The sequence below is a fragment of the Gobio gobio genome (assembly GCF_949357685.1).
Source record: "Gobio gobio genome assembly, chromosome: 6".
Classification (NCBI taxonomy): Eukaryota; Metazoa; Chordata; class Actinopteri; order Cypriniformes; family Gobionidae; genus Gobio; species Gobio gobio.
Window position 1 is genome coordinate 23,089,513 of NC_137102.1, and position 22,943 is coordinate 23,112,455.

At 42.9% G+C, this 22,943-nt stretch overlaps 1 protein-coding gene across 1 annotated transcript; it reads left to right on the plus strand.

Moving 5' to 3' along the window:
- On the plus strand, window positions 1-8,383 carry vcam1a (vascular cell adhesion molecule 1a). The gene is made up of 6 exons (XM_079820538.1): window positions 1-230; window positions 335-613; window positions 886-1,188; window positions 4,304-4,564; window positions 4,651-4,944; window positions 6,246-8,383. Exons 1-6 carry the CDS (start codon window positions 170-172, stop codon window positions 6,392-6,394), a joined length of 1,347 nt encoding a protein of 448 aa, XP_079676664.1. The 5' UTR covers window positions 1-169; the 3' UTR covers window positions 6,395-8,383.
- Window positions 8,384-22,943: the final 14,560 nt, after the last annotated feature.

Genomic DNA, 22,943 nt, shown 5'->3' on the forward strand with positions numbered 1-22,943 from the left:
GAGGAAAATGCGAGTAGGAGAATTGAGCCAAATGGGTTTGGTTTGGTTGAAGAAAGAGAAAGTAAAAAGGAACAAGCAGGATTGGTTGATCAGTATCCAAAAACAGCTGTTCTGGGAATATCCAACAACATTCTGAATCCATGCTGGATTGACGCACAACGAAAGAAAGATGTGTGGAGTGAAATGCATCACTTTTGTGCTGTGGATTAATATTCTCAGTGTAACAACAGGTAAGAAGACCTATACTACACTTTGTTTAATCAATTTTAACCATCCACAATTAATCATCCATCATTTTGACAGTAAACTTTTTTATTTTGTTTTATTTTTACAGATAACCCCGGTTTTGAAGTAGAATTAACCCCATTAAAGCAAGTTATTGATATTGGTAAGGAATTGGAGCTGACCTGTCGTGTGAAGGCTTGTCCGGGTAATGTGACCTTCATGTGGAAAGCATTACTAGACAAATTTCACGGCGGTGATATTACAAATGAGCAGAATGTTTCCCGGCTGCTGATCAGAAACATCTCACTTGCACACAAAAATAAAGTTGTATGTAAAGCTTCTTGTGAGGGAAAAGTCAAAGAGAAAACGTCAGATATACAAGTCTTCTGTAAGTATGTTTCTCCTGTTCTCCCAAATAGACATGCTGTTTTACATTTCTTTTGTAATGACTAAGTAAAGCTGCTTGTCTAAGTAGTGAAATGTTATCAGTAACAATCAGAATTGATCAGACTAGTCGGTAGCAAATTAACAGTAACAGTCAGTGTTCTTCAACTATGGTAAATATTATTATTATTTATGTTTAAAGCAATGAAACAGGGAGTGAAAAAACTTATAAATGATTGGATGATGGTTTGACTTGATGAAGTGTATTGTTTGCAGCATTTCCACAAGATCCTGTACTGCCCAAAATAAAGAGTTTGATAGCAAACCATACTCAGAAGCTCAACTGCACAGTCCACAATGTTTACCCATTGGACAAGTTACAAATTGAGTGGATTCGTGGAAATGAGACACTCCAAGAGAATGTCCCTGAAGGATATGATGACGATCGTGTTCAGAATTATTCCTTTGTGTTTAATTATACGCCGTCTGTCTTGGATCTGGGCAAGAATATCAGTTGCAAGGCCACACTGACTATCTCTGAAACTGGATTGCAAAAAACTCGTAATTCAAATGCTGAATGTAAGTTGTAGAGTAACACGTGGCTAACTTTTATAATGGGAATATTCTGAGTTCAGTACAAGTTTTTGTTTTTGGAGGTTATTGTGAGGCACTTAAAATGAAAGTGAATGTGGCCAATTTTTTTTTTGTTGATTTGATAAAGCACATACATTAATTCTTCTGTGGAAAAACCTGTGTTTTTTGAACTTGTAAAGCTGCTCTCGTCATTTTACAGTCGTTTTAGGCGTCGTGTTGTCATGGCAAAGAAGTTGTAAAATTGGATATAACTTTACACAGGAAAGGTTATTAAGATTTTAGTTCTAAACTAAATCATGCAAACACATTATGTACTGTGTGTTTTGTGTTATACTATTGAAACAGTAATTATTTTAATGTTTATGGACCCATTCGCTTCCATTGTAAAGGGAAGGTCACAGTCACACTACTACACTATTTGTTCCATTGACCATTCATACGCATGCTAATGCTGGTAGTCTCAGCCTCAGATGCCACGACCATGGACTTAAGTCTGATGCATAAGGCACACAAAATATGAAACACTTCAGGGGTTTCAAAGTCATCATCTCTTTGGTTGAATTCTTCAGGATTTCTGGGAGACGTGTGTTGCGTTCTTTAACGGTCAGTCAGGAAACAAAGCCGTCGGTAAATCCCCTTATGGAAGAAGCAAGCCGACTTGAAGCGGCGCTGTTTAGACCGAACGGTGTTAAGACATCAAAGTACAGTGAGAGCAACACGGTCTCACACCCAACTCGTCACATACTAACGCTTGGTCAGTTCCCTTCGGCGTCACATTTTAAAGGGGTGGTAAAGCACGATTTCACTATTCTAACTTTAGCTAACGAGTAATGTTGCTGCTTGAGCATAAACAACATCTGCAAAGTTACAACGTTCAAAGTTTAAAGCAAAGGGAGATATTTGCTTTTAAAGAAATCAGTTTCTAAGAACTACAGCAAACGGCCAGCAGGCGACTACACACATTCCTCCAGGGTTGGTGACATCAACAGGCTCAATATTTACATAAACCCCTCCTCCGAGAATATTAAATAAGGGGGGGTGAGGCCATTTTGTATCGCGCCGCTGTTGTGGTATAGTAAGGCTGGAGTGTTGTTGCCGCGATGCCAAGGAAACGCTGTTATTTTCATCCGGATTGCAGGTCTGGGGCACTTGCTCTGTTCAGCCTTCCTTGGGACGGGGGTGCGTTGCAGAGCGTTTAACATACAGCATGTTATATGCACGTGTGTTTGAGTCAGCGGGGAATCAGGCGCGCGCAAGGCTCCCTGCAGCACATCTAACAGAGGAAAACATCCACCGTCTTCGCGATTTCAATGCCAGATTTGCACAACGTCAGCTGCGTGAAAAAAACACTGCCGGTGCGTGGATGCACGACGCGCGCGCTGCACATTTCACGGAGGACAACACAAACTTCCACAAACTTCGCGAGTTCAATACAGGATATGCACAACGGCTTGTCCTGAAAGCTGGATTTACAAACAGAAGCTGTTTACGGGCCACAACCTGTAAGTCTGATTTATTTTTCATCGATGTGTTTTCCTGTAATAGGTTGTAGCAAGGAAGTAAACAGAAGACAACGCTATTCTGCAAACCAGTCTGTTAAAAGCTCATTCATACTTAACGTTATCCGACGAACACCTAACGTTACAAACACTGACGTTAAAATCTCAACAGCGAACCTGACATTAGTGTAAATGATTCTTTGATTAGAGCTTTTATTGTTTATCTACAGGCTTGCTAAACATGGTTCTGTGTGTGATTTGGCTAACTTACTAGTTAAAGCCAGAGCTTAGTGTTCGTTTTGGGTTAGTTCTTGCGACAGATATTTGGCTATTATCGTTCTAAAAATACAAAAGTTAGTGCCATTCAGTAGCGATCACTATATATCCGCAGTCTTTACTCTTGAGGAATGAACAGGTTCTGCTCGATCATCTTCACTCAAATGTTCTGGGTCTGATTCGGGCTCATATGGTTTTATTGACGCCGGTTTCTAATACTGACCAAAGCACAGCCTCCGGTAAGGGGCGTGACGTTTCCGACAAACGTGCACTAGGCGGTTAGCGAATCACAACACACTGGGCCAGCTAACCAATCTGAGCCCACTGCGTATTTTTGAGGGACTGGCTTCATACAACCCGGAAAGCATCAGACCGTTTTACAAGGAGGGACAGAGCAGTGTAGAATAAAGGTCAAATATATGAAAAATAAGGCAATTTTTTTTAAAACGAAGCATGAACACATGTTACAGTGCACCCCACAAACACAGTCAAGCCTTCAAAAGAATGTGTTTTACCACCCCTTTAACGCACAGGGTACTCCATTGATTTCATTGAGAAACCTTTGGCGTCATACACAGATGTGTTGGGCATGGTTATCGTCATGATGAAATTATATATTAGGTTATGATTTTGCCATTATGACATCAGCCAGCATAATTTGATTTCTTTTTTTTATTTACACTATTCAGACACGTTTGAACACTCTCGCTGTACTTTAATATCATACACCGATCAGTCTGCGAAGTGCCACTTCAAGTCGAACACAGCTGTTGTGTTTACAACTGTGTGAAGAACACAGGTTCACAACACAGACTTTTTAAAAGACGTCCAAGAGTTTATCCAATAAGAACACAAACATTGTTGAATGAATGATTTATTGGTTGCACACAGTGGCGTAAAATTGTTTTAAAAAGTGGGTGGGACAGGAATGGGGGAGGGGGTTGCTTGGTTTTTGTTGGTCAATGGCGCAGTCGATTTCAGTTGCCTCAAAATAGCAACGCGCCAACAATGCGCCTGAACACACCTCGTTTTCAGACGAGCATGTCATATCACAACCATTGCAGTGTCAGTAGAATTTTTTTTTGCTCAAAGTCTAGCATGACCACAACGTAAGTGCCTCCTATTAATACATTTTATTTGCTTATTTTTAAAGAAAAAGGAAAGATAAGTGCATTTTTTTTTTGTGGTAATCAACATTATTTCACAAGTGCTGTCGATTGAGGTTAACTTGTACTGAACCCAGAATATCAAATAATACAAGTTGTTAACAAGAATTAAATAATTTTTCATATGTCATCAATGAAAACTTTACACTTCTTCCTAAGATGGTCCAGGGACTATTACATTTTCCAGGAATAATCACTCAGTAAAGCTTGGTGAACATTTGGAGATAACATGTCGTGCAGATGGAAATCCCAAACCAACAATTTTGTGGTGGAAAGAGGAAACTGAACCTGCACAGAATGAGAGCCAGAATGAGAAGCTCATAATAAGTAATGCTTCCTGGTCTCATGCAGGGTGGTACCGCTGTAACGCGAGCAATGCAGTGGGAAGCCAGCAGATGAGGGTAAAAGTCATTGTTCTAGGTGGGTAAATTAACTCAGGATAAAATGTACTGTCTTGTCTAACCATTTAAACCTGTCCATGATCTTTAACCTCCATTTAAATGCAGGTCCTCCAAACATCCCCAAAATCGAGCTAAGCCATAGAGGAGACCCAAAAGAAGGAGAGAACATAACCATATTGTGTTCTTCAGACGATGGGTCAGCAGAACTGACTCTGAGACTGTATAGACAGCCTCAGAGCAATGCGTCAGTAGCTTTGAACAATTCAGCTGTGCTTTTGAACAATTCAGCTGTGCTTTTAAACATTCCATCCCTCAAAATAACAGACGCAGGAATTTACATTTGTGAAGCAAACAATGACTTTGGCACTGAGACAAGCAGAATCAACATTACAGTTGAAGGTGAGTTTATAACATTTCTGGAGATTTCACTTAGTAAATGTCTTTCCATGGGAAGTCACTATGTGCACCAGTCTTATTTTAGTATTTATACACTATTATAGTTTTTATTAATATAATGAATTCGCTTTTGTTATTTTTCAACTTTTCAAATTGGACAACAACTCAGCTCCTGTGGTCAAATATGTTGATTCATGTTTTATTACAGGTAGCTTCTGGCACTTTCCCTTTTTGCTTGCAAACTCTTTTCAGTTACAAATTCAGTTGTTGTGGCTTTAAAGGGATAGTTCACCCAAAAGTGAAAATGAACCCATGATTTACACATGAAAGTTCTCTCAAGCCATCCTAGGTGTATATGACATTCTTCTTTCAGACGAATACAATCAAAGTTATATTAAAAATTGTCCTGGCTCTTCCAAGCTTTATAATGGCATGCAGTGACAGGCAGCCCAAAATTCAGAGCCCCAAAAAAGTGTATCCATCCATTATAAAAGTAATCCACAAAACTCTGGGGGGTTAATAAAGGCCTTCTGAAGCAAATAAATGGGGTTTTGTAAGAAAAAATATCCATATTTAAGTAAAATATGCCTTCCGTATTCAACTTACGGAAAAAGCGCAACTGGTGCGACGATGACGTCTGACGTAGCGTAAGCATTTTGAACCACAAGAGGCATTTTCTTCTTAAGTTGAATATGGAAGACGGTCCGCCGGATGCTAATTATTTTACTTTATTAAGTTTTAAATATGGATATTTTTCTTACACAAACCCGTCACTTTGCTTCAGAAGGCCTTTATTAACCCTCTGGAGGTGTGTGGAGTACTTTTATATTGGATGGATGCATTTTTTCAACTCAGATTGTATTTTTTCTGAAAGAAGAATGTCATCCTAGAATGGCTTGAGGGTGAGTAAATGATGGGATCATTTTCATTTTTGGGTGAACTATCCCTTTCAGTACTTTCGGTAGTAGCCTGGCATTCTATACTTTATTTACGGATATAACATAAACACACACGGAGGAATAATGAAAGTATGCAGTATTCCGGGGAAATCCATGTTGACAATTATAGGCTTACCATGGTGATTTATGGTAGGGCAAAAACACGTTTTGGTAGATGGTTTTATGATATACTTGCTCATTACATAGTCACATGTAACTTAAATTATAAAAAAAAAATCTACAACACCCTTTAGCTGTGACTATATACAATTCATAGCACTAATCATAACTTATTCAGTAACAATGGAATATTTCAGTTACAGTGATGTTTCTCTACTCCAATGATTCTTTACACTTTAAATCTAGCACAAAATGATGGGGTGAAAATAGTAGACCTGCCCGTAGCCATACTGCCCGCTGCAGGGTCATTGTCACTACTGACTATCGCTGTGCTGCTGATCCGACACTGCAGAAAGAAATCCAGGAGCAACATCAGTGACATCCCTCTCAGCTAAACAGATAAAGAGCACATCAACAAAATGAAGCATTTTTCTGCTGAAAGGAACATTCGCCTGGACATTATCTGAATAGTGAATGGAAAGCTGGCCTGTGTTTTCTGTATGAGTAATTTTGCTACTAACAGTATCATTGTCTTATAAAATGGATATTTGATAGACAATATCTAAATACAATGTATGTACAGTGTCCCCAAAAGGTTTTTGGACACTTAAAGGGTTAGTTCAGGCACCCTCACCCTCATGTAGTTCCAAACCTGTAAAACTTTCGTTCATCTTCAGAACACAAATGAAGATCTTTTTGATGAAATCTGAGAGGTTTCTGTCCCTTCATTGACAGCTATGCAACTGACACTTTGGCACGTCAAAAAGTTCATAAAGAGATCATAAAACGAATCCATTACGCTGTAAATGATGAACAGATGCTTGATCTTCTGTTTATCATAACTGATGTGTGCGTTGATGAATGTTTATATGTCAAGTCAAGTCAGTCAAGTCAACTTTATTTATATAGTGCTTTTTACAATGCAGATTGTTTCAAAGCAGCTTCACAGTATTAAACAGGAAAATAATGCAACAGAATTTTATTCGGCCATACAGCCGTTCCGGAGAAAACATGAATGTCATCTAGCTCATTTCAATTATCATACAGTGACAACGTGGGCATTAGATCAGTAATTAGATCAGTAATTTAGTTGATATAGTTAATTTAGTTTAATAATTAGATTTATTTGGATATTTAGTTGAAAAATGTATTGTCCCCAACTGAGCAAGCCAAGCCAAAGGCGACAGTGGCAAGGAAACCAAAACCCCATCAGATGACCTAATGGAGAAAAATAAACCTTGGGAGAAACCAGGCTCAGTCGAGGTGCCAGTTCTCCTCTGGCCTATTAACAAACAGCGTATGATTATTATTCTGGTAATTTTACAGGTCAGAGGTCATAATAGATCGGAATATTCGAAAGATTGGAGGCAACACGCCGGAGATGGGTTTATTGAGGATGCCGTATTGATTAAACAATTATTAAAGTGCAATATTCGAAAGACCGGAGACGGGTTTATTGAGGATGACATATCGATTTAACAAATATTAAATAGGAATATTCAAACGATCGGAGTCATCACGCCGGAGATGGGTTTATATGTGAATAAAATCTTAAATTAAATCTGTTCATAAACTATTATAACTCTTCAGAAGATTCAGATTAAACCGCTCAATTCATATGGATAAGTTTTACGATATCTTTATTAAACTTTTTGAAGCGTCAAAGTGGTAGTTCCGTAGCTGTCAATGGATTTTCAATGGAAATCTCAGATTTCATCAAAAAGATCTTCATTTGTGTTCCGAAGATGAACGAAAGTCTTATAGGTTTGGAACGATATGAGGGTGAGTAAATGATGAGAATTTAAATTTTTAACAAACTCAAGCTCTTCTGACATTTCTCTTTAAAAATTCTTGTTTCATTAACCGTTCGTTTTTACTCTATACTCTGCGCGTCCGCGTTTGTCAATACACCATGCGTCGGGTCAGAGGTCACTCTTCGTCCGGAACTAGACTTGCGTACACCTGTTAGTGGAAGCCAGTAATTTTATACTTTATAAAGCTATAAATATGGATATTTTTCTTACAAAAACACATCGCTTCGCTTCAGAAGGCTTTTATTAACCCCCTGGAGCCGTATAGATTACCTTTATGATGGATGCACTTTTTTGGGCTTCAAAATCTCTATTACTCCCATTATAAAGCTGGGAAAAAGCAAGGATATTTTTTAATATAACTCTGATTGTGTTTGGCTGAAAGAAGAAACTCAATATAGAATGGCTTGACTGTGAGTCCATTTTTTTTTTCTTCTTCATTTTTGGGTGAACTATGCCTTTAAGTGTCCAAATACTTTTTGGGGCCAGTGTGTCATTCCGCATTACAGTGTTATATATTATTTACACGAGCAAGTTTGAGTGATTTTAATAAATAAAACTGTTCTACCTTTATATTCATTTTGAGGTTATTATTGTATATTACTATATTAATGTATTATGTGTAAATAGACCCCTTATTTCATGTGTATTGTGTAAACACAAGATAAATCTTTTCCCAGTAGAAGAACTATGGGAACGGTATGGTAAAAACCAGCCTCACAGTTGAAAATTCTGGAGTTAACTAGCAAACTGATGTTACTCAGATTAACACGTAGGTCCGTGTTCTTTCCCTGTGATTCTTGATTTCAGAGCAATCGTAAAATCTCTACCTAATAGTAAAAACAGAAAATGTGAAGCATTTACTGTACATCAGTACAGCACCGGAACATAAAACACACAATTAATAAAATAAAATATATTAACTTCATTTGTTTTGCTGTTGGTAAGTGGAACATTTATCAAAATATCTACTTTTGTGTTCAGCATGAGTGTGAGTAAATGATGACAGCATGTTTACTTTTGGAAGAACTATTCTCTCTACTTGACCTTATTTCCTTAGATTATCTTGCATCATGTTCTTGACATCAAACTGATGATATCCATCTGATATTCCATCCATCTGATGATAAACTCAATACTTAGCCAAATACTTTCAAATAGCCTAAAACTGGATGTGTTGATGTGCAGTTTCGTTTTGAAATCTTGGCACAGATAAAATTAATTTCCTTTCCCTAAACTTTGCATGTTGACTTTCCCTTTTCCTTTAAAGACAATGAAACAAGTACATTTGACCTGTTAATTATCACAGGCATTGTTTATAGACTTTTGGTTATCAGTCAAAGTACACAATTTCTTCAGGAAGTTCCATTCTTTGTGCCAACACTCTGGGCGTTAAAATACACTGCTGCAGTTTAAGTGCTGTTAGGGGTGTAGTTATATCAAGGGATTTTACCCTTTTTACTTGATTACTAAAGTATTATTTTGCGGGATTGTAGTTTACTCGAGTGCTATTTAAACTGAACTGATACTTTTACATTACTTTTCACTTTTTACTCATTACAATTTTATTTCTACTTGAAAAGTATTTGTTAAATTTTTACAGCGGTTTTTCGAGGTTGGACTTATTTTTATAACATCAAAATTCAGCGAAAGACACAACATTGTGAATTACAATAAAATCAGCCTACTTTTCTTCAGTGAGATTTGATTAAAAATGTATACATTTTTAAAAATGTTATTATATCATCTTTTGGAAAACAATTATTTAATTCTTTGTAAATATTTGTTGACTTTCTTCTTACCAGGGAGTGGATAAATTATTATTATAATTATATAGTAAATACATATTATATGAAATAACAATTAGCTGTCCATTCATTTTTAATCAAATTAATTACATAATATCCTGATTAATTTAATCGCAAACAATTGCATATCAATATTTGCAGAGAAAAAAAATGCCACAAATAAACTATTTAAAAAAGGGCTGTCAAGCGATTAAAAATTTGGACCCACTCTATATACATTAAGTTGTTAGTACATAGTAGTTAAGGCCACCTAATATAAAGTGGGATCAAAAAATTGTATCTAATTAATTATATGATGTGCAGATTAATTAATAAATCACACATCCAGTTTCACTGAGAAATTACCCCCAAATTATCATTTAAAGTTATTATTGTGTTAAATGAGAAGAGCATCAAATCGACATTACAAAAAGTATCTTTAGAAAGAAATACATATTTATTTTTGAAACTACATGAAGGTGAGTAAATGCAGATGGGGGATTCGAAAACACTGTAAAATGTGGGTTGGGTATTTGCATCTGATTAATCGCCTCATTTATCTAAGAGTTGGCAATTAATTTTGAGTGAAAACATTATTATTATATTTATATATTAAATGTGATAGATATATTTAGTATGATAAATTATATATTATATTTATCACACTAGTGTGCTTTAATGTTTAACCAGGATGTTGGCTTTCAGATGCTTTTATTTAATACAAAATGGCACAAAGTCACACTAGCGGTGTTCCTGGTCAAAAATTACCATCGTAGGCCTCATTTATCTGAGAGTAGGCAACTAATTTTTGGGGTGAAAAAAGCGTTATTTATATACAATTTTTACAATATTAAATAAAATAAAAAATGAATAAAATGTGCACTGTTTATCACACTAGAGTGCTTTAATGTTTAACCAGGACGTTTGTTTTGAAATGCTTTTATTTTGTACAAAATGGCACAGTCACACTTGTGGTGTTCTCGATCAAAAATGACCGGCCATTGAAAGTGAATGGGAGAGACTGAAAATAAGAGAAAAGTAGTTCCCTTTCGTTCAGTCACTACGACGTAACGTTAGTGACTAACGAATGGGGGTTTCGCTTAGAAGCCTATCAACTTCGAGTTTAGAGAAAACGCCCAATGGCGTGCCAATGCCATGGGGCATGCGGAATTTGCATACGTAACTCCGCCTCACCGCGTGAGAATATAAGGAAGTACGTGGCAATATCGCATTATGTTTCTGCTTTCGGAGCCAAGAGTACCTCTTCACTCCTACAGCCTTCTGAGACTTGTCAGCTTCTTCGAGACGAGCAGCTTTCCAGTCGGTGTTGGTGTGACGGCGCGTTCAAGTGATCGCATACTTCCTGCCTGCTGATCTGCGCAGTGGTCTGTTTGACAGCTGGTGTGTGTTTCCCTGGGCGCTTCGGCATCGACTGCAAAGTTTCCTCTCACAAAAGAGCTTGCACGTGACACGTCCTTTTCAGGATGTTTCATCCGTGCACTTCTGGGTGCGGTAGATCTCTTCTGCCTTTCGACGGGCACGAGCGCTGCGTGACGTGTTTGGGCTTTCAGCACGCTCAGGCAGCGCTCGTGGATGACTCATGTTCTCTCTGCGGGAACATGGCCATCTCGGTGCTACGATCAAGACCCAGGACTCAGCAATGAGTTGCGTGCCGCCACCGACCACCGACCGTTTCCTCAACGCCCCCATATCCCAGGATGGGCTATTCGGCGGGGCGGTCGAGAGCTTCGCCCAACAGTTCTCGGCCGCTCAGAAGCAGACTGAGGCTATAAAACACATACTGCCCCGGCGGTCAGCTGCTGCCTCCACCCCACCGCCCACGCAGTTGCCTCAGCCCGCTCGCCGCCGAGGGCGCCCTCCTGCGGCTCACCCAAGCAGCAGCCTCCACCCGGGCCGCGCAGAGGCAGCCGCAGGAAGGCGTCCCAGTCCGCTCCAGCCCCGCAGCCCGCGAAAAAACGCCAGGCTAAGCGGCGCTCCTGATGCGGACGGCTCAGGGATGGGCAGTTCTTTCCAGGAGACGGCAGCAGGGCCGCTCCTTCCCCCGGTGGAGGGCCGGGGGAGAATCTTTTGTTCAGCTGCTGGCCCCCGGGTCAGCAGCACCCTAATGTGGTTAAAGAAAGAACTGACAACCCCATCCCTGAGCCCCCAGAGATCGGTGACGGCAGTGCGCGCCACCCTCGGGTCTCGCCACTCTCGTCCCTCTCTGTCGCCAGCCCCCTGGCAGAGCAGACCCCAGTGGAACGTGCGTCCTTCCCTGGTCTCCTCTGTCAGGGCGCAGCCGTTAACCGTGCCCCGACCCCGGGACGCCCAACAGCCTCCCCTGTCCGGGCCGGTAACGCTGCCTCGCTGCCCCACCCTGGGTACGTCTGCCGTCCGTATGACCCCGTTGGTGCAGTCTCTGGAAGCGTGGCTTCAGCTTCCGGGGCTGTCCCGCTGGGTTGCGCGGACCATCAGGCTCGGCTACGCGATTCAGTTCGCGCAGGCTCCTCCCCGTTACAGGGGAGTCCGCTATACCGTGACCGGGGCCCATGCCCCCGTCATGCGTGCGGAGATTGCCACTCTACTGGTGAAGGGTGCGATCGAGCCTGTACCTCCGGCCGAAATGAAGTCGGGGTTCTACAGCCCCTACTTCATTGTACCCAAGAAAACCGGTGGGTTACGACCAATCCTGGACCTTCGCATCTTGAACCGATCCCTTCACCGGCTTCCGTTCAAGATGTTGACTGCGAAGCGCCTTTTCGAATGCGTTCGTCCTCACGATTGGTTTGCAGCGATCGACCTGAAGGACGCCTACTTCCATGTCTCCATCCTTCCTCGACACAGACCGTTCCTATGGTTTGCTTTCGAGGGGCGGGCATATCAGTACGCGGTTCTCCCATTCGGGTTATCTCTGTCCCCTCGCGTCTTCACGAAGATTGCCGAGGCAGCCCTTGCGCCCCTTCGGCAGCACGGGGTCCGCATCCTGAACTACCTCGACGACTGGCTCATACTGGGCCACTCTCGAGAGCAGGTTTGCGGTCACAGAGATCTGGTTCTCCACCACTTAGCCCGTCTGGGCCTTCGGGTCAACTGGGAAAAGAGCAAACTTTGCCCCGTGCAGAGGATCTCTTTTCTCGGTATGGAGATCGACTCGGTCGCCATGTGCGCGCAGCTTACGAGCGAGCGTGCGCAGTCTCTGCTGACTTGCCTCCGTCAAATCGAGAGCAAGAGTGCGGTTCCACTGAAACTTTTTCAGAGGCTCCTGGGGCATATGGCACCTGCAGCCGCGGTAACGCCGCTCGGATTGCTTCATATGAGACCGCTTCAGCACTGGCTTCGCGATCGAGTCCCGAGATGGGCATGGCAGTCTGGCACGCTCCGGATCCAAGTGACTCGGGCCTGCTTACAGACGCTCACCCCGTGGTCGAACCTCAGTTTTCTACGGGCTGGTGTGCTCTTAGAACGAGTTTCCAGGCATGTTGTCGTATCGACGGATGCCTCTGCCACGGGCTGGGGTGCCATGTGCAATGGACAAGCAGCCGCGGGCTCCTGGACAGGACCCCAGCGCCTCCTGCATGTCAATTGCCTCAAGTTGCTGGCAGTACGGTTCGCCCTGCACCGCTTCTGAGCGCTGCTGAAGGGTCAACATGTGCTTGTCCGGTCAGACAACACGGCCGTAGTAGCGTACATCAACCACCAGGGCGGGCTACGCTCCCGCCGTATGTCTCAACTCGCCCGCCATCTCATCCTATGGAGTCAGAAGCGCCTGAGGTCCCTTCGTGCTGTCCACTCCCGGGAGAATGGAGACTCCATCCCCAGACGGTTCAGCTGATTTGGGAACAGTTCGGCGACGCACAGGTAGATCTGTTTGCCTCCCACGACTCTTCCCACTGCAGCCTGTACTATTCCCTGACCGAGGGCACGCTCGGCACGGATGCACTGGTGCACAGCTGGCCGCGGGGCCTACGCAAATATGCGTTCCCCCCAGTGAGCCTACTCGCACAGCTCCTGTGCAAGATCAGGGAGGACAAGGAGCAGGTCCTTTTGGTCGCCCCGTACTGGCACGGCCGGACCTGGTTCCCCGAACTCATACTCCTTGCGACAGCCCCTCCCTGGCCTATTCCTCTGAGACCGGACCTCCTTACTCAGAGACGGGGCACCCTATGGCACCCGCGTCCCGACCTCTGGAGCCTCCACGTGTGGCTCCTAGACGGGATGCGGTAGGTTTGAGTGGCCTGCCACCTACGGTGGTCGCCACCATCACTTCCGCTAGGGCAGAGTCCACTCGGCATGCCTATGCGTTGAAGTGGAACCTCTTCGTCACCTGGTGCTCTTCCCGCCAAGAAGACCCCTGGAAATGCCCGATCGGGTCCGTGCTTGAGTTTCTCCAAGAGGGGCTGGAGCGAAGGCTGTCTCCCTCCACCCTCAAAGTATATGTGGCCGCAATATCTGCCCACCACGATCTCTTGGGGAACAAGAAGGTAAGTCAGCACGACCTGGTCATCAGGTTCCTGAGGGGAGCGAGGAGACTGAATCCTCCTCGCTCTCGTCTCGTACCCTCTTGGGACCTCGCAGTAGTGTTAAGGGCTCTGCAGGGGCCTCCCTTTGAGCCTTTGCGGTCGGTTGATTTTAAGTTCCTGTCTATGAAGACGGCTCTGCTGACCGCATTGGCCTCAGTTAAGAGGGTCGGGGACCTGCAGGCATTTTCGGTTGACGAAGCGTGCCTGGAGTTCGGGCCGGCTAACTCTCACGTGATCCTGAGACCCCGGCCTGGATATGTGCCCAAGGTTCCCACCACTCCGTTTAAGGACCAGGTGGTGAACCTGCAAGCGCTGCCTTTGGAGGAGGCAGACCCAGCCTTGGCATTGCTCTGTCCAGTACGCGCCCTCCGCGCCTACGTAGACATGACGCAGTGTTTCAGGACCTCAGACCAGCTCTTTGTCTGTTATGGTGGAGAGCGGAAGGGAAGTGCTCTCTCAAAGCAAAGGCTGTCTCACTGGATAGTGGACACCATTGTTTTGGCTTACCAGCAGCAAGGTCGACCATGTCCCCTTGGTGTGAGGGCACACTCCACTAGGAGTGTGGCCTCCTCTTGGGCTTTAGCGCATGGCGCCTCGCTAGCAGACATCTGCAGAGCTGCAGGCTGGGCGACACCTAACACATTCGCCAGATTCTACAATCTCCGAGTGGAGCCAGTGTCCGACTATGTACTCGCCCCCCCAAGGGCCGGTAATGGACCAGACTCAGGTGTCTTCGCTTGCTCGCCATTCCACTCCACGGACTGGATACGTGCGATTTTTCCTCAGGTGAGCTCCCCAAGAGCCCTGAGCTCCTCCAGCACTGTCGACGCCGACATCAGTTCAGTCTGCCCTTTCGAGCCCAGACCCTCATGTCCGGCCAGGTGCCCCATGTGCATGGTTCCCCTCCGGCGATCCCCACATGTGTATTTCACCGTAAGTCTCCGCAGTGAGCGGGTTTCTTCCCTTGGCGTGTCCCCGCCACCCCTAGGGTTAAAAATCCACCTTCGGCTGGTACCCTAGATATCTTCCATATGCAGCCCTTAGCGGGTCATATGTGTCTCTTAAGTCCTCCCCACGGGTAGGCATCTTGGCATTCCCTCACTGGGATATGCTTCCCAGTGTACCTTGGTATTCCTGTGTTAAGTGGGAGTCCTTCGTCCGTATTAGTCTTACGACAGGGTACTCACACTTACGCAGGGTGCTGGAAGACAGCTGAGTGGCGGGATTATATCGGGACCCCCATTCGTTAGTCACTAACGTTACGTCGTAGTGACTGAACGAAAGGGAACGTCTCGGTTACGGATGTAACCCTCGTTCCCTGAGGAGGGAACGGAGACGTAACGTCCCGTTGCCACATCAGCTGTGCTACCTGGAACGCAGGAGTTCAGTCTTGGCTCCTCAAGCAGGTAACATAATGCGATATTGCCACGTACTTCCTTATATACTCACGCGGTGAGGCGGAGTTACGTATGCAAATTCCGCATGCCCCATGGCATTGGCACGCCATTGGGCGTTTTCTCTAAACTCGAAGTTGATAGGCTTCTAAGCGAAACCCCCATTCGTTAGTCACTAACGTTACGTCTCCGTTCCCTCCTCAGGGAACGAGGGTTACATCTGTAACCGAGACGTTTTCAGGAGCCCTACATAGAGTCCTTGGACCTGTACATGCGTGGATACATGCACATGCTACCAAAACACACACACTTTAATACACACAAACTATTTTGAGTATTACACACATTCTTTTTCACAGAGATTAATTTTATCTTACCCTGAACTGCATCTAATATCTATTCAACCGACATTACCACATTAGAACACACACACACACGAAAGACTGAAACTTGCATAACTCCATATTGTCTGGCGAAAGACAATAACTCACTGAGAGGACACTTTTTGATACCAACGTCCCACTGAGTGAATCAACTGAGTATGGCCTTTATTTGCATGTATTTACCTTGCCCCAAATATCCCCCATCTTACTCCACTTCATGTTGAGAGATCACCTAGAATTCACCCAAAATGTATTGGATTTAATGTCAATTCTCACTATACAGTATTAATACTGTATGTGTTTCATATCATTTGAAATGTCTCGGTGCGAATGGTACAAAAATCTCATAACCACATAAGTATACAAGAAGTTAATAAGAGTTTTTAGAGCTTAGAGATATTTTACTCATGACGGTGGGTGTGGCTTTTGGAGCCATTTGGTTTCTTCTTCCAATCCAGGCAAATGGGAACTTGATCCAATTTAAATTCCTTTTGTTATAATGCATTTCCATTTGAAAGAGGTTTCGGTCTGGTCTGAGTTACTTAAAGCAATAAAGCAATGAGTTTGGCGCGCTTACTGTAGGCCTAATGAGTTCGGCCCGTAACGCAGAGTGTCTTGACACTCTGAGCTGCGTAATATTCAGTCAGGTATCAATATCTTATCAGGGCTCCAGACAAAAAAAAAAATTAAGGAGCCATTGGCTCCTATAGGGTAAAAAACCAGGCGCCAAATAATTTTTTAAAGAGCCACTTTACAATGAACATAATTTTTTTAAATCACTTACTTTTAATCATCCTGTTGTGCGTACATCTCCCCTCTTTTTACAGTTTCAGCATTTTCATCTTGTCATCTTGAAGTTCACTTGGGAACTGAATGTCTTTTCTAACTTATGAACTATATACAGTCAAAATTTTTCTTTATGCTGAATCTGAGGCAGTGTCACTGACCATAATTATGTCAGCATCACTTGGCCACTGAGTGTAGTTTGGCCGCCGCCTCTTCTTTTTTGCAGAAAGCCAGCGTTTGACACATGGTTCAGGATCAAACTGTTCAAGTGATGGGCCTTCAGTGCTGATCCTGATCAAATCTTCCAAGGTTGACACATGGAGTGAATTGCGTACTTTGGATTTGATCCTGTTTTGAGCTGAAAAGCCACGTTCACATTGAGCAGCCGAAATTGGTAGGACAAGCATTATCTCAACTAGATGCAAAACATTCTGGAAATCTGTGCAGTAGGGCTCTTTTGTCATTAGGACTTCCCACAAGCTGCTATAGGATTTATCTGAAAACTGTCCTTTTACAAGACTTTTCAGCAATCTCCATTCGGCCTGTACAGCACTGATGTCACATCCATTTGTCAGCAAGATGTCTTGATACCATTTCAACAGTGTGTCAATTTCATTTTCTCCAAAAGTGTGGATGTCGTCTGGCCACGAATCATGACAAAATACTGAGAAGCATTGAATGATCTCTGCCCTTTTTGCGTTTTTTTGCTGCGTGTTGTCTCTCATCATTTCAAACCTCCTTTCAAGTTCCTTAACTGTAATGTCTACAGTTTCGTCAATGAGGTGGTTTAGTTCTCCACTGAAACCTGGAAGATCATCACAGCCTTTTAGTGGTATGTTTTGAAAGGAAATGCCCGTGTAGTCAGATGAGGCTGCTTTCCTCTGCCTTCTGGTCTGTTTTTCTTTTTGAGCCTTGTCCTGCTGCACCACATTCTCATGCTGAGAAACTGAAATTAAGTTTGTGTGATTGAGAAATTCCTCCAACTTTCCATTTCTCACTGGTTTGTCCTTCATTCCCTTGATTGTACTAACACAGGAATCAATAGCTGCTGTAGCCTGAGGAAGAATAAGTGAGTTCTTCTGAAGCACAAGACTCAACCTAGAGATTTCTCCAAACAGGTCATGGAGAAAGTGACAAAACACCACAAAAGGCAACTTTTCCATTTGTTGTGAGATGTGTTTCGCTCTTCCTCTTATGTCAGTGTTCTTGGACGAGGCAGCAAGGTGTTGCATGTGGAGGTGCACAGCTGTATATTGACCCTGGGCTGTAGTGTGATCAGATGCAAGAAACACAGAAAGGGCCCGGTAAATGTGAGGCAACCAGCGCTGGGTCTTCACTGCAGAAGGTGTTCGTATGGCACAGCCTAACTCCATACCGATGGCTTTCAACTCACGCTTGCTTTTGGGGCTAAAATGGTACGTTTTCCATACTAGCTGCAGTAAGTCATAGACTTTTTCAATCATTGGAACAGACTTCTGAACATCCAGCATGGCTAATTCCAGTCTGTGTGGCATACAATGAAAGGAAAGAATGTGCTCTCCCATTTCTTCTCTTAAGAGAGCTCCTACTCCACCTGAGGCACCCATGTTAACGGCAGCCCCATCTGCTCCAAAGGCTGTAATTTTCTTCTGCCACCAATCATGATCAGTTTGTTTAGCATCACTAAACAAGCATTTTATTTTATCTAATACTCCACGTGCATGGCAGTGTTCAAGCTCAGCTAAACCAATAAACCGGTTCACTGCTACACCTGCAGAAATGTGCCTGCAATATGCAATAACATTGTCTTTCCCAGAAACGTCTGTGCCACAGTCAGTGATAATGGAGACGTAATTAGCTTTATGGGCAACTGTCAGTGCTTGTGCTTTGATTTCATCTGCAATGCATCCTACAAACTCAGCACATGCTGTGTCGCTGTCATACGTTTTGCTCACATCGAGTCCGTTTTTCTTCATAAGCAAAATCTGAGAGGTGAATTTAGTGAACGGCAGCTCTTCACATGCTATCATATAGGCTGCGTTAAACTTCATTTTTAGCTCCGTCCATTCTTTTTCGTCACGCAGTTCGCATGCACGAGAAACTGCACGTGCTAATGGTGTAGTCTGTGGAGCACTCTTTGCGATAACGTGATCACGAGCATTTTTATGCTTGTTACTATCGGCGTGTTTTCTCACAGTCTCTTTTTTGAAATGGTTGGTTCCTGTAATGAAGTCCGTTTTCCCCGCTATTTCTTTACCCGCTCTTGAACAAAAGTCACAAAACATTTTCTGTGACTCGCGATCATACCTTAGCCATGAAAATTCTTGAATCCAAGACGTTTTGAAATGTCTTTCGACAACAACACGGTGCGCATTGACTGACATGGAAAGATCCTCTGTGTCTCTGTCCTCACTCGCGGGTGTGCTGGCACAGCTGCTGGAGCCTGCTTTTTTAGAAGCAGGTGTGTCATCACCGTTGGTGCTTGATGAGGATTGTTTGAAAAAGTCCGATATTTTTCGTTTTGACATGGTGTTTATAGCGCGGAAAGATGAGGCTCGATTTACCCGTTCACAATCACATTTGGCGCTCTATCACAGTGAAACTTTCACGTGCAGCATCTCATTTTACTACGTCAACACAACAATTGATGTGATAGGCTACTCTTCACAGAACACGCACATAACATGCACATTTTATAATCATGATATGTAAATTTGTATGGTCGCCAGTGGCGATCTCTGCAAAAATATCACTCGCAAATTAATATTTTTAGTCGCAAATGCGACCGTTTTAGGCGCAGTCTGGAGCCCTGTCTTATTCTTTGCTACAGAGTATTTGATGTTATGTACAAATTATTTTTGAATTGATTATGTAATTGGCATTATACATTTGACTGTTAATAAAATTGTTATATTTTGATCCTTTCTGAATTACTACACTGTAAAAAAAAATTGGGGGGAAAAATTGTGCAAATTGATCATTACATATTGGCCCAATAAATGACTTCCAAATAATTATCGCCATGCAAAAAGATGCATTGTACTAATCATAGCTTAAGGTCTTCACTCAAAATTAAAATTGTATATTCACCGAACATATTTAATTGTGCTCAGTCAATCTATGAAGTCGAAGTGAAAAATCCATGTTGGCTGAACAAGTCCTACGTCCGAAAAACGGTATACGCATGCGCAAAATGCACTTGAAGCAAACCGTTCGTGTGGAGATTTCAAATGCGGAGCGCGGGAGCGGCAGCGCGAGCGGAGCCGAACCAGCAGGTGCTGAAGACCGAAACAGACATTCCCAAGAGAATAGAGAGATATTTATATCTCACAAAGACGTTGGTGAGTATTTAGCACTGAAATTATTCTCCAGAGTTTTGCTTTATGACCGGGTATGAAATTTAAAAGACATTTTGTAGAATCACGAGTTCATGCATTCATTGGTTTCATGAGTGTGTTCTCGTTTACCACATAATTATCTAATGGTAGCCTGTAGCCAATAGTTTTATTTTCCTAATGTCTTATATATCTAAAACAATAGGTAATAAGGAAATTAAAGGTCCCATGGCATGAAATTTTCATTTTATGAGGTTTTTCAACATTAATATGAGTTCCCCTAGCCTGAATATTGTCCCCAAGTGGATAGAAATGTTGATCGGTGTAAAACCGAGTTCTGGCTGTCTTTCTCTGCCTTTGAGAAAATGACAGGCCAGACGAGCCAATCCTGAAGTCTCCTGGTTTGACGTCCAAGCAGGACCGGTTACCTCCCTTTCCTCCGCCCAGAGCATCTGGCACGCCCATGCAAACGCTCGAGAGATCATTGCGTGTGAACGAGTGAATGCGGGCAGTTTCTCAGTGTTTGGATGAACAAATGAAAACAGAAGTCTTTTTTCAGTTCCTTCTGATCTGTGATCAGTGATTTCTGATGTGTAGCTAATTATTTATTATTCGTGCACACAATGCGGCTTCTCTCTCTCCCGACAGAACGGTGTTTTCGTGTTTTCTATCTTGTGAGTCAGTGTTTTTGTACGTCCTCGTCGCGTCTATCGTTTCTAAAATGTGCATACAGTCGTTTCTGCTCAACATCAACAGAGTAACATCTTTAGAGATAAACCTCACGCACGCCGAAGCTCGGGCTGCACTGGCCGGTGGCCTTCAACATCCCCGACCCCCAGTACTGCATCTGGCCCACAGCGGAGGCACCAAACGCGGCGTGAGATTAAGCAGAAGGGGGGTAAGCGTGAGCATATCCGGGCTAGCCAGCCTAGCCCCACAATAAACTGGATTACATTCCATTACTGCTGTTTTGTCTTTGTTTGCGCTGTGTACCCAACGCGCGTCACTGACGCTTTTATTTTATTTTAAAAATAATGCTATTATCAACACTTACTTTTAACTCGTTCATCTCGACAGCTGTAATGGTACTTTGCATGTGTTACAAAGTTGGTAATAATGATGAAGACGGACTCGGTGTGACTGGGACTCGTGTTTATTCAGAACTCTCAGATACAAACACAATAAACTCGCGCTGACTGACAGCGCTCTCATAACTCAGTAGTTACTATAAATAACTTTGTTAGCGATCGCTGAGCTCAGTCTCTGGTACATTAGTGATGTCCGGTTCGCGAACGATCTTTCTTTTGAACCAGTTCTTTTTAGTGAACCGAATCAGTTCACCAAATCGGACTGAATCGTTCTAAACGGTTCGCGTCTCCAGTCAGCGCTGATCCATAATTTACTAAAGTTACTAACTTTCTGACATGAGTGACAGTCCCTCCGACTAGAAATAGACTAATAACCTGAAGTATATGCTGTAACTACAACAGCTCAGACATGCTGAGAACTGATGTGAAGTGAACTCAGGTCCATCCGTCTCTCTGGCAGCAGCTTGTGGCTCGTAGACCTTGTTAAACCACGCCCCCTCCGCTCATTTAAAATGCAAAGATGTCAGCCAATCACAACAGTGGCCGTTTTTACTGAAGTCTCACAGCAGACACGCCTCTTGAAGCAGGGCATTCAGCCACAGGGCAAACAGCAGTATAGAAAAAATGCCTTTTATTTCTAAATTATGACATTTTATGATGTAAAAGTCATACTAACAATATAAGTACACCTCAGGAAACATTATAAAATAATAGAAAAATGCCATGCCATGGGACCTTTAAGTCATTTGTGTGATATGTGCGGCATGCGACTGTTGAACACGGTGCGTTTGGTGTCGGCCTCTTTCAGGGCTTAAGTTATTGCCTTTTAATATCAAACACGTCAAGCTCGTGATTTTCTTATGTCCATTCATTCGTCTCATCCTCATTATATAATGAAGAAACTTCTGTTCTGTCTCTTGCCAGATGTGATGCAGGGGAGCTTTGTCATTAATGTTATTCGTTAATGTATTCAGAGTTTTTCCTTATTGAAAATAAGGTATTTTCACCCAAATATCCTGTGTTGGAATTAGGGATGAAACGGTATGGAAATTTAACATCACGATTATAGTGACCCAAATTATCACGGTTATCAATATTATCACGGTTTTGTTCAAACGAGATGAAAGTATTCAAAAAGAACAGATACACACACTTAAAACATTTCAACAAGTTTTATATTTGAAATTCAACAAACAACAAATAACTAAAGCAGCTCTATGCACTTTTTTTTAAGCTAGATTATGTGGGATTTCCTTCCTTAACCCTCAGAGCCCGACGGCATCGCCCACGACGTCACACGGCACCTCCGATAAATATCTATATTATTTCATGAAACTTTTATCGATTTTCTTACCGTTTTTTCTAAACGGTAAAAGCTAACGAGCTAGCCATCACGGGGGTGTCTTTGGTGTCTTTGTAGCCTTTACAGAAGGTTTTCTATCCAGCCTGGAACACGTGCATCTTTTTGGAGTTGTTCAGCAATAAATCAAAACGCTTACATCCAAGATATATCCACTTGATGTCCATAATTTATACATTTTCCGTCATTTTTGCCGCTAGCGCGATGCTAACTGCCATTTTGGATGAGGGTTTGACCAATGACAGGCTGATCCGTCATCCACGTTGGTGTGCGTCATTACGCATGAACCACAGCTCTGTTATAGAGACGCACGGCTAGTATTGAGGAGATAGAGAGAGAGACGTGCTGCAGTTTTGAGTAGTTTTGTGGACAAAGTTTGAGGAAAAAGTTTGAGGAGAAAGTTTGAGGAGAAGTTCCTGATAGGAACTGTTTTGAGGCTTGGCACCAGTAAATATCCAAAATCCAAAGAGGCCAAAAGCGCCTGGACTTTTTTTGGAAAAA

Bases quoted from the DNA above. Each gene is read 5' to 3' on its own strand.
- vcam1a (XM_079820538.1), top strand. From the start codon at position 170: ATGTGTGGAGTGAAATGCATCACTTTTGTGCTGTGGATTAATATTCTC. The intron at 231-334 runs GTAAGAAGACCT...TTATTTTTACAG, and splicing joins TATTCTCAGTGTAACAACAG to ATAACCCCGGTTTTGAAGTA. The intron at 4,565-4,650 runs GTGGGTAAATTA...ATTTAAATGCAG, and splicing joins GGTAAAAGTCATTGTTCTAG to GTCCTCCAAACATCCCCAAA.